The sequence below is a fragment of the Gnatocerus cornutus genome, chromosome 6 (assembly GCF_029298725.1).
Source record: "Gnatocerus cornutus isolate USDA-ARS CGAHR chromosome 6, icGnaCorn1.1, whole genome shotgun sequence".
NCBI lineage: Eukaryota > Metazoa > Arthropoda > Insecta > Coleoptera > Tenebrionidae > Gnatocerus > Gnatocerus cornutus.
This window is the reverse complement of record NC_142238.1, coordinates 14,792,643-14,803,429: the sequence shown is the minus strand read 5'-3', so window position 1 is coordinate 14,803,429 and position 10,787 is coordinate 14,792,643. Positions and strand designations below refer to the sequence as shown.

Here is a 10,787-nt window from a genome sequence, read left to right as displayed (position 1 = left end):
CAAAATTTTTGATTTATGGTTCAAATTTCTATAGTTATCACAGATGTTAAATGCAACATTTTAGTCGTAAAGAAGACAGATAGTAATGTCCTCCAATAAATACACTTAAGGTGTAAATAGCTTAAGGTCTGAATGAAATGAGGGATTAGAAACTGTTTTTGTTCCACTAAAACTGACATTTTATATTATTATGACTTTGATAACAATAATAAAAAAAAATTCAATGTAAAGAGCTAGAAATCGCAATCTGATGTATCCTTTAAAAAAGTCGCTTAAATTCACAAAATGTTGCTTAGTATATTTACAGAAACCAATCAGGGCGTGAAAACAAAGAATTCTGTGTAAAAACCGACTAATCCAGTTCTTGCTGCATTCCTATTGGATGCTTTGGTGCAGTTGTCTTTACGCTTCAATGGAGTGCCGATTGTGGAATTTGTAGAAATAACACTTGAGAAGATCAATCTACGACACCTTCAAAAAAATAATAAAAAACGCTCCTAGTAGAAAAAATGTGACATTGTTTATTTATAAAAAAGAAAAATTATCTCATTGATGCAAGTTTTCGCACATAGCTACAGATGTGAATAATTTTATTCTAGAAATGTTTACTCAAAGTTGTTTCAAGGAAACTTTTAATCAAATCACTAATACTCATTAGTTATATTTGTGTTCGATTTATTATTGTGTTCCAGGAATTTAATTCTCATTTTAGTTTATCATCAGATGATGCGTAAATCATTGATTTATGATTTTCTTGTCATAGTTTTGGGTTCTAACCAAGGTTAACAGTTACTTACTTATCACAAAAATGACACATTACTGACGAGGAGCTGTCTTGAAATACGAGGAATTTTTGTGCCGAGTAAAGCTCCAAGTCATGTAAACCATTTTATTGACGTGTTTTGTACTAAATTTTGTCGGAAATCGTAAGAAATAAAAAATAAAAGTTGAAGTGACATGACAAAGTGATGGTCAATTTGTCACCAAATTGTGGGAGCGTCAGTAATAAACTTACTTTATCGTTGACCTCTTATTAATGTCGATATTAATGAATCAGTTTGTCTGAAAAAGGATGCGTTAATGGGTGTCATTAACGCTCTCTTTTTCATTATGCAGCTCTTTTTGTAATTTTGACATTTTGACATCACAAAATTCATTGTAAGTCTTTTCGTAAACATCCCGACTTTTACTCGGTAATAAACTTGAACATGCATCGTTTGCGCTTTGGACCACTGCAGCCGGTAGGGTATTATCACAATTTTCCAGGTCCATAATTACGACTTCAGCAACAACTTTTTCAAAATGGTGACACTTGTTGATAAAATTCGCATGTCATTTTTTTCAATGGTAACTATGTTTTTTTATCATAATGATTTTTCCGTGAAACTCTTGCCCATTTTGTCACCCAAATAAAGGTATTGTGTGGTCAACGATAAAACGTTGTAATAAACTCGTTTGTTAATGGGCGATTAATGATCTCCACTATTAAAGACACTTACTCGCTTCGCTCGTTCGTGCTTTAAACAGTGTCGATCATTAATCGCCTTCATTAACAAACTAGTTTATTAAATAACTATTGTTATTCTCGGTGTAGATTTGAGGGTATTGTGTTATAACTTTATGGTTTTTATCAACTTGACAGTTGTTTGTGGTGCCATCTATTAAACAATCTACTATAGGTATCTAACTTATCTCTTTTAAATTTTGCTGATTTCTAAATTAACAAAAATTCAAAATTTTTAACTCAATTTTAAAATAAAAATTTATAAAATGGGTTTTCCTTGCTTTAGAATTTTACAATTTAGCAGACATAATTATCAATGAAAAAGTGATAATTTTCCTAAATCTCATAAATGTAGCGTTGAAACTGTCAAAGTTACGGATTTTACTTGCAAAAATTCAAAATTTTTAGTTAAATTTTGAAATAAAATTTTTTAAAATGGTGTAAAATTTTACGGTTTAGCACATTTAGATAAATAACAGTAATTTCTCTAAATTTTATTGTTGTAGCACTAAAATTGTCAAAGTAACGAACTTTAAATTAAAAACAAATAATTTTTGGTTTGATTTCAAAATAAAAATTTTTAAACTGAGTTTCCTTTGTTTAAGAATTTTACAATTTAGCAGACATAATTTGCTATGAAAGACTAATAATTTTCTCATACATGTAGCGTTAAAACTGCCAAAGTTTCGGATTTTACTTGCAAAAAAATAGAAAAGATTTAGTACGATTTTGAAATAAAAATTTTTAAAATAGGTTTTCGCTGCTCTAGATTTTCTCAATTTAGCACAGTTAATAAACGATAAAAAACCTGTAATTTCCGTAAAACAAATTTTAAATTGAAAAAAATTATTTTGGTTTGATTTCAAAATAAAAATTTCTAAAATAGGATTTCTTTCTTCTAGAATTTTACAATTTAGCAGACATAATTAGAAATGAAAGAGTGATAATTTCCTTAAACTACCATAGTTACGGTTTACTTAAAAAAAAATCTAAATTTTTAGTTCGATTTTCCAATAAAAATTTTTAAAATGGGTTTCCGTTGCTATAGAATTTTTCAATTTTGCACAATTAATAAACAATCAAAAAACAGTAATTTTCTTATATTTCATTGCTGTAACGTTTAAACTGCCAAAGTTACAAATTTTAAATTGAAAAAAAAAAATGGTTTGATTTTAAAATCACAATTTCTAAAATAGATTTTCTTTGCTCTATAATTTTACAATTTAGTAGACATAATTAAAAATAAAAGAGTAATAATTTTCTTAAATCTCATAGATGTAGTGTTAAAGTTACGAATTTTACCTGAAAAAAAAACACCAAAATTTTTAGTTTTGAAATAAAAATTTTTAAAATGGGTTTTTGTTGCTCTAAAATTTTACAATTTAGCACAATTAATAAACGATAAAAAATCAATAATTTTCCTAAATCTCATTATTATAGCAATAAAATTGCCAAAGTTACGAATTTTAATCGAAAAAATTCAAAATTTTTATTTCTATTTCGACATAAAAATTAAATAATAAAAACAACCTAGCCAAGGTTAAATCAAGGTTAATTTTTTAACTAGAACTACTAGTAACGCGACATTGTTCATACTTATAATTTCATGATGATACACGCGTCAGGAATTAACGATTTATCGCTTTAAAAGCTTCAATATATAGATAATTGTGTCTATAACATAATAATCTGTTAATCATCAGAAAATGCCAGTCACGTATAATATAATATAAAGGTGAAAATAACAAGTCTATAGGTACACTGACACGAATTCAGAGACTTCACAGAACTTTTATTTGTGTACTTATATTAGAGTCAAATGTTCAGTGCAGTTATGGCTTCGACTCTTTAAATGCTTTACAACAACCTTCCCGCAAAGCCTAGTCAAGAGACTAACTTAATTTTTACCGAATTTCATTTAACGACAAAGCTAAAATGAGTTCAGTATACTTATCTTTCAAGAACGATTGCGCAAGTTTTCCGGTACAACTTCCAGTGTAAATTAATCTTTCGAAAAACACTTCAAGCAGAGTTTTGATAATGACCTCAGCGTTGCATCACTCAGTTGTTTTCAATAACATTACGTACTTATGAGAAATTTAATCTTTTAATTGACTGATTCATAAAATTACTGCATAAATTCTTAATTTACTTAAAGTTTTGCGCAATACAATTGATTGCTTTTATGTACTTAAACCAATTAAGAGATACTCAAGTTTTACTAATGCAACAATTTATTCGATTTCTGGTACGATTCGCTTCTAGAAACATGAATTATGGTTCTCCAAACATATCTGCGATCGGTACTTTGTTGAGCAAGCTATTAAACATTCCTTTTATTACAGATCCAGCAGCATCTTCGTAGCTAGGTTTGATATCTTGGAAAATATCCTGCCAGTTGTCATTTATCACTTGATTGATATTGTCTCCTAATGCTTTATCTCCATTGAACAAATTTTGATAGTTTACGTGTAAAGACTCCACTTTGTTGAATGTTACTTTCAGATTTGACACCTTGAAGTGTTTTTTGCCTCCTTTATCATGTTCTTGTAGAGTGAAAATCAACGTCAATTCCGGCTTGCCTGGAAATTCCCCAAAGTGTAAAATAATAGTTAAAATTCAATTTTACCGATTAAAATGTGCCCTGGACCCTTTCCAACGATGGGCATCATCATAACTTTTCCATTAATCTCATAATCAAAATCGAAAGTCACTTTTGGAAACACCACATCCATTTGGAGTTTCTTCGTTCCGAAATCCAGACTAAACCAAATTCGTTAGTTTGAAATTACCGACATTTCACTCCTACCTTGCTTTACACGAAGCGATTTCGGTTATGTGGCCACATTTAAAGTTCTTGTAGTTTTGGTTGAAGTTAACAGCTTTAGAACCGGCGGCTAAAGTCACCGTTGGTAAGAAAAAGGGTTCCAAAGAAGGCAAACCGACTTCAGGTTTGGCTTCTTTCAGTTGAGTGACAGCATCCTGAATTGCCTTCGACAGGCAGTCATTGAAGTCGGCTTGTTTCCGGTCACATGTCTTGAACGCTGGAAAAAATGTTAGAAGAAAGAAGATAAAAGAGGAAATATTCACGTAGTTTGCCGGAGCAGCTTGTGGTCAAAACGACGAAGAAAATTAACGTTGCGGACTTCATTGGGACTAAGATTCCGCATTGAGTGCAATTTTCCTTTTATAATCGAAGAAACGATCGTTAAGGAAATAAGCGAGTTTTTCTACAACTGTTAGTTTAATTAACAGTTTTTCTGGTTCGTTAGAAATATTTTAATTTGTACAAATTGGAGGATTGAAAATGGAAATAAAACGCGTCAAATTCTTCTTCTTTTATTAAAAATAACAAACCATAATTATTTCAGGTGATTATAAAACGAAATCAAACTGATCAATATGAGCGATCTCTGCTAGTTTTGATTGTCTTGGATATTGAGAACCATTTTCTCAAAGAGCTGTTGGTACTGTGTGTTCTGCTCTTTTGTAGTATTTCATACAAGAGTCAGTTTCTCACCATATGCAATTGTTGTTCAGTGACAAGTTTTTTCGATAGCGCTAGGAACATTTCGGAAACAACTTCTTGGTTGAATTGTTGGAAAATCTGCTCCAAATACTGTTTAGTGAGAGCAAGAGTTAAGTCCACACCAATGCCGCTACCATCCACGACAGAAATGGGTTCTGTTGCTCTAGAATTTTACAATTTAGCGCAGTTAACAAATGATAAAAAACCAGTTATTTTTCTAAATTTCATTGCTGTAACACAAAAATTGTCAAAGTTACGAATTTTAAATTAAAAAAAATAAATTTTTCTTTGCTTTAGAAATTTACAATTTAGCAGAAGATTTTCTTTGGAAGAGTGATTATTTCCTTAAATTTCATAGATGCAACGTTAAAACTGCCAAAGTTACGGATTTTACTTAAAAAAAATAAAAATGTTTAGTTCGATTTTGAAATAAATTTTTTTTTAAAGGGTTTCCGTTGCTCTAGAAATTTACAATTTAGCACTGTTAACAAACGATAAAAAAAACGTCTTTTCCCTAAATTTTATTGTTATAGCACCAAAATTGTTAAAGTTACGAATATTAAGATTAAAAAAAAAACATTTTTTCCTTTGTTTTAGAATTTTACAATTTAGTAGACATAATTAGCGATAAAAGAGTAATAATTTTCTTAAATCTCATAGGTGTAGCGTTAAAACTGCCCAAGTTATGAATTTTACTGGAAAAAAAAAAAATCTTTAGTTCGATTTTAAAATAAAAATTTTTAAAATGGGTTTCCGTTGCTCTAGAATTTTACAATTTAGTACAGTTAATGAACGACAAAAAAAACAGTAATTCTCTTGAATATCATTATTGTAGCTTTAAAATTGTCAAAGTTACGAATTTTAAATTGAAAAAAAGTAAATTTTTAGTTTGATTTCAAAATAAAAATTTCTAAAATGGATTTCCTTTGCTCTAGAATTTTACAATTTGGCAGACATAATTAGCGATAAAAAAATAATAATTTTCCTAAATCTCAAAAGTGTAGAGTTAAAGATGTCAAAGTTATGGATTTTACTTAAAAAAAAATAATTAGTTCGATTTTGAAATAAAAAATTTTAAAATGGGTTCTTGTTGATATAGAATTTCACAATTTAACACAGTTATTAAACGATAAAAAAAAACAATAATTAATTAATAGTTTTCTGGTTCGTTAGTACAAACAATTACACAAATATTTTAATTTGTACAAATTTGAGAATTGAAAGTGGAAATAAAACGCGTCAAATTCTTCAAGATTTTATTAAAAATAACAAATCATAATTATTTCATGTGATAAAACGAAATCAAACCGATCAATACGAGCAAAGTTACAGAAATCTTCACATCCGCCGCGCCGCCACCGCCATCCTCTTCTGTGGTGGTGGGTTCGGACGTAGTGGTGGGTTCGGACGTAGTGGTGGGTTCAGACGTGGGTTCGGACGTAGTGGTGGGTTCGGATGTGGTGGTGATTTCCTCAGTGGGAACATTAGCCAACCATGCGGCGATCACATCCTCGTGCGATCTCTGCCAATTTTGATTGTCTTTGACATTGAGAACCATTTTCTCAAAGAGCTGTTGGTACTGTGTGTTCTGCTCATCAGTCAAGCACTCAGTCATGTTGTTTACCTAAAGATCCTCGTAGCATTTAATACAAGAGTTGGTTTCTCACCATTTGCAATTGTTGTTCAGTCACGAGTTTCTTCGACAGCGCTAGAAACATTTCGGAAACAACTTCTTGGTCAAATTGTTGCAAAATTTGTTCCAAATACTGTTTGGTGAGAGCAAGAGTTAAATCCACACCAATGTCGCTACCGTCCAAGACCGCCAAGTAGGCGAATAACTTCTCTTCGCCTTCAAGTGTTAAAATGCTTTGTTGGCCAAGGGCGGCTTTCACTACGTACCTAAAATTGAGTAAATAATTAAAAGAGCGAAAATCAGGAAAAAGTTACTCCAGGGTTTCTCTGTCTTCAGTACAAGTCATGCTTTTGAGAATTCGTCTGTGTCGATGAGCCTCGTGTTGATCTTTCAAGAACAAGAAATTCTCTCTGGTACCTTTTCGCATTCCACCACAATAGATAAGTTCTTGATGATCAGGATGAACAGGTTCACCCTTAGATAAAATTGCGTTCGTTTCTTGATGGCATTTATCGTACCCTAAATCGCACAACCACGTTAGAACTTTGATGCGACTTAAGGTGTCCGTGTGGGTGTCCTGGGGAAGAGGATTCGTCCCCAAATCTTCATACAAGTGTTGAAGTAGCGATGTTACAAAACTCTGCAATTTGACGTCAATATTTTTAGATGATTTTATATCTGATATGAGAAATATAACGCACCATAAATTTCTCCTGCGTGCTCGTTTTAGACAAGCGAGCTGTTATCTCATTCGCTGTTTTAATGAACGCCAAAATTGGGATGTAATCCTTCTCTCTTGCAAGGTACTGGATCAAGTTTAAGTAGTAATCGAAAGCTAAGTCTTGATTTGCAAAATGAGCGGCGTCTTCTATCAGCACTGCTTTGTTTGCACTTGAAATACTAGAAACGCTGTTGGTGGGATCCAGCAAAAATTTTGTCAACATTTCCCAGTTTTCTGGGTCGTACTTAACACGGTAGTACCCTAGAGAAAAAATTAGTAGGAAGGAAACCACACGGAATTAGTACCTAGACGCTCTGAATTGACCAAGTACCACTCAAAAGGACCTTGATTGGCGAAATTGGCTTGTAATTCTTTGTCTTCCAGGATAAAATCGAAATTCTGGAGGTCGTGGGGTTGACCGGCAAAAACCACATTTATGGGGATGGAGCGCACGGGGTCCTCCTTCAAAAGCAATAAATAATTTGCAAACAAAAACTTGTCGTACCTGTATGAATCGTATTTGATTCGTTTGACTATTTCTTTCGGTTTCCACTGTGGGAACTCCTTCATTGATCCAACCAACCACTATTGTATTATTTTCGTCTTCAAATATACTAAAAACGAAGGTAAAGTGTCTAAATCGGGAAAGAGGTACTTACTCTGCAGGAGTGGGAAAACGGGACAACATCCTAAAAACGGCGGTAGCTGCAAACCAACAATACAATAAATGTTTGAAAAAGAATCCTTCCTACATTTTACGACTTGTTCTTGTGTGAACTCCAAAGGAGTTAGATTTTCCGGCAAAACCAGAGAAATTACAGAGTCATTAGTGTCGCGCTGGAGCACATCTCTCAACTCGTTGACTAAGAACTGCTCCTGCAGCCTCCAACTTGGTTGAATTGCATGTACGACCTCGTACTGATACGTTGCAGTGGTACCCGCAGAAACCCAATAGTTGGACCAAGAGTAAGAGTCTTTGGGCTTTTGTTCAACAACTGCATGACTAATGAGTGTAGCAATGTGTTGTTTGTCTTCAGCAGTTTGGTGGTCTTTGTTGAAAAGAACAGCGGATTCTCTGGAAATCAGATTAGAGAATAATCTGATAATAAAACGAGATTAAACCTGTAAACTATTAATCCTTTGTTTTCTAAAACCGCCGTGGATATAGCGGAATCAGGGACAACGAGCTGGTGGATATCGGATATTTTGTACGGGTACAAACTCCTGAACGCTTCCAAGGCGTTTCTGGATAATTCCTCTAGTAATTCAGTACCAGTTTCCACGAAACTTGACACAGAACCATTCGTTATAAAGTCACCGATAGCGAAACTTAGAAGATATGTGGGGATAGGATCTGACGTGGCGAACGTGTCTTTGGATCTCTCCGTGTCTCTACAAAACACTAATCAGAGAAAACTGATTGAATTTTGATCTTACAATTCTGTGGTTGAAATTAATGGTACTCCGGTAATCGCACTGTAGGTTTTGGGCCTTACGATGTTCAGCTGGAAAGTGGAGATAAATTTTGGGGCGTCGAAACAAGGGAAAACTGCTCTAGCCCAGTCATAACGGAAATCCGTCAAGAAGATGGTCCTACAACACCGTTAGAAAATGATAGAAGGTGGAAAGTCGTACCGTGGAGTATCTGGGGTCCCAAATTGGTAATAATACAGTCCTTTCTGTTGGTCATTTATAGTACCACCAGCTGTGAAGGTGAGGAAATACAGTCCTGGTTCCAAAGCTGCTTCAAATTGAAGATGTACATCACCGGTTGTATCTTCAACGGTGGAAATAAGGAGTGGTACCGGTATATCTTCTTGGTTTAATACACTGATTTTCGTCACATTTAAATTCTTCGAGTTTAAACTAAGAATGGGTGTTGGTTCTTCTACATTTATTCTGATTATTGTGTCACTGGTGAATGTTAATTCCGTCTCTTGGAGGACCACAGTGACGTCATAGTGAAGAGGAATCACCGGTTCTTGGGATAGAACACCGGTCACTAGAAGTGCGATAATTGGGAACCTCCACATTTTAAAGTCAGAGGATTTTGAACAAAGGTAAATCGCGAGTATTTATATTACTGTATACTATATTAGATAACGGCGATAAAATAATAAAATTCATAAATAAAAGGATTAAGAATGTCATATTACGAATGCGAAGAAGGATTGGGGCCAAAAAATGAGAATTAAATGTGTGAATTATAGCGTTAGAATCGGTTATAATCGGTGACAACATTTTGCAACGGTAAAGCAGAATTTAGAAATTAAAAGACTAAACTTTATTTTTCTTGTAGAGAATTTTTTGTAGGCGCCAAATTTAACAAGGCGGCTGTTGTCAAACAAGAACTAACATTTGTCAAACTGAGGATTAGCATTCATTTGTTTCTGTTATTTTCAGTTTTTGATCATTATATTTTAATTAGTAAAAATATTGTCATTTACTTATGGAGCCATCCATTAATAAAAATTAACATTCATTCATAACAGGGATCTAACTTATCTCTTTCAAATCTTTTGGTTTTTAAAAATGCCCTTTTGTAAAGCGGTAAATTCAGCAGGAAAAATGCCGTATCGGTGGCCCCCTAATATTAGTGGATCTCACTTTGTTTGTGGCCCTTTTCGTTATCTTCGATTTTATTTTCATGATAAATCCATGAGTCACCCAATTACTATTAATTAACAAAAGTTGCAAAGGCATATTTATCAAAACAGAACGTTTATTTTGTTTTTTGAAGCAACAATTATTCAAAAGTTTACCGTTTTTCATCGTCCTCAAATTCGCTTCCAAAACCTCCTCCGTCTTCTTTATGTTGATTTTTAACAACTTTATAGCTTAATTTAAAAAGATAAAGCCGAAAGTTTAACTTTGCCGCCCCATTTACCTATAACTCAACAAATTCGAATTAATCACCGCCTCTAATTGCATTTCCCCATTTTTGACCTTAAAATCGCAAATAAAATTATCTTCTAAATTAAGTTATGAATAAATGAATTATTCTTCGGTTCATTTAAGTGAATTTGTTTGCTTCCAACTTTACGTAGGGAATGTTATTTTCGAATTCTCGTGCATGCTTTTACGTGGCTTTCAGATCTCTGTTGCATTATAATTTTATTTAGTTGGTAGCTTTGGAGGACACATTGACTGCTAATAAATGAAAAGAACGCTGACTGAAAAGATGGCATCTTTATAGACAGCCACAGGCTGGGAAATCTTTGATTCGGTCAAACTGGACGCACAGAACCGTACTGAAAAAATTGCGAAAGCGGCTATAAATAAAACGAATTACATTTCGCGTTACGTTCGATTAGAGTCACCATTTTTTTATTGATATTTATTATCTTTATTGTCGCGTTCGATAATTAAGTTGGTGATAACGGAGAATTTTAGAGATCCT

At 33.1% G+C, this 10,787-nt stretch overlaps 2 protein-coding genes across 2 annotated transcripts; both read right to left on the bottom strand.

The window, feature by feature from the left end:
* Window positions 1–3,720: 3,720 nt before the first annotated feature.
* LOC148173279 (protein takeout-like) lies at window positions 3,721–4,704 on the bottom strand. The gene is made up of 4 exons (XM_088038989.1): window positions 4,595–4,704; window positions 4,314–4,548; window positions 4,134–4,267; window positions 3,721–4,086 (listed from the first exon to the last, which is right to left on the bottom strand). Exons 1-4 carry the CDS (start codon window positions 4,653–4,655, stop codon window positions 3,779–3,781), a joined length of 738 nt encoding a protein of 245 aa, XP_087895115.1. The 5' UTR covers window positions 4,656–4,704; the 3' UTR covers window positions 3,721–3,778.
* Window positions 4,705–5,687: 983 nt separating this feature from the next.
* Window positions 5,688–9,420, bottom strand: LOC148173278 (aminopeptidase N-like). The gene is made up of 15 exons (XM_088039861.1): window positions 9,023–9,420; window positions 8,825–8,980; window positions 8,510–8,779; window positions 8,140–8,462; window positions 8,047–8,092; window positions 7,893–8,001; window positions 7,693–7,849; window positions 7,368–7,648; window positions 6,981–7,306; window positions 6,701–6,932; window positions 6,342–6,657; window positions 6,210–6,279; window positions 5,977–6,066; window positions 5,840–5,868; window positions 5,688–5,728 (listed from the first exon to the last, which is right to left on the bottom strand). Exons 1-15 carry the CDS (start codon window positions 9,418–9,420, stop codon window positions 5,688–5,690), a joined length of 2,844 nt encoding a protein of 947 aa, XP_087895987.1.
* Between the last annotated feature and the right edge of the window lie 1,367 nt (window positions 9,421–10,787).

Coding starts and splice junctions, on each gene's coding strand:
- LOC148173279 (XM_088038989.1), bottom strand. CDS start 4,655: ATGAAGTCCGCAACGTTAATTTTCTTCGTCGTTTTGACCACAAGCTGC. Junction 4,549..4,594: donor AAGCTGCTCCGGCAAACTAC/GTGAATATTTCC, acceptor CATTTTTTCCAG/CGTTCAAGACATGTGACCGG. Junction 4,268..4,313: donor ATCGCTTCGTGTAAAGCAAG/GTAGGAGTGAAA, acceptor AATTTGGTTTAG/TCTGGATTTCGGAACGAAGA.
- LOC148173278 (XM_088039861.1), bottom strand. CDS start 9,420: ATGTGGAGGTTCCCAATTATCGCACTTCTAGTGACCGGTGTTCTATCC. Junction 6,067..6,209: donor AAATATTTGTGTAATTGTTT/GTACTAACGAAC, acceptor TTTTTTTTTAAG/TAAAATCCATAACTTTGACA. Junction 5,869..5,976: donor CTAATTATGTCTGCCAAATT/GTAAAATTCTAG, acceptor ACAATTTTAAAG/CTACAATAATGATATTCAAG.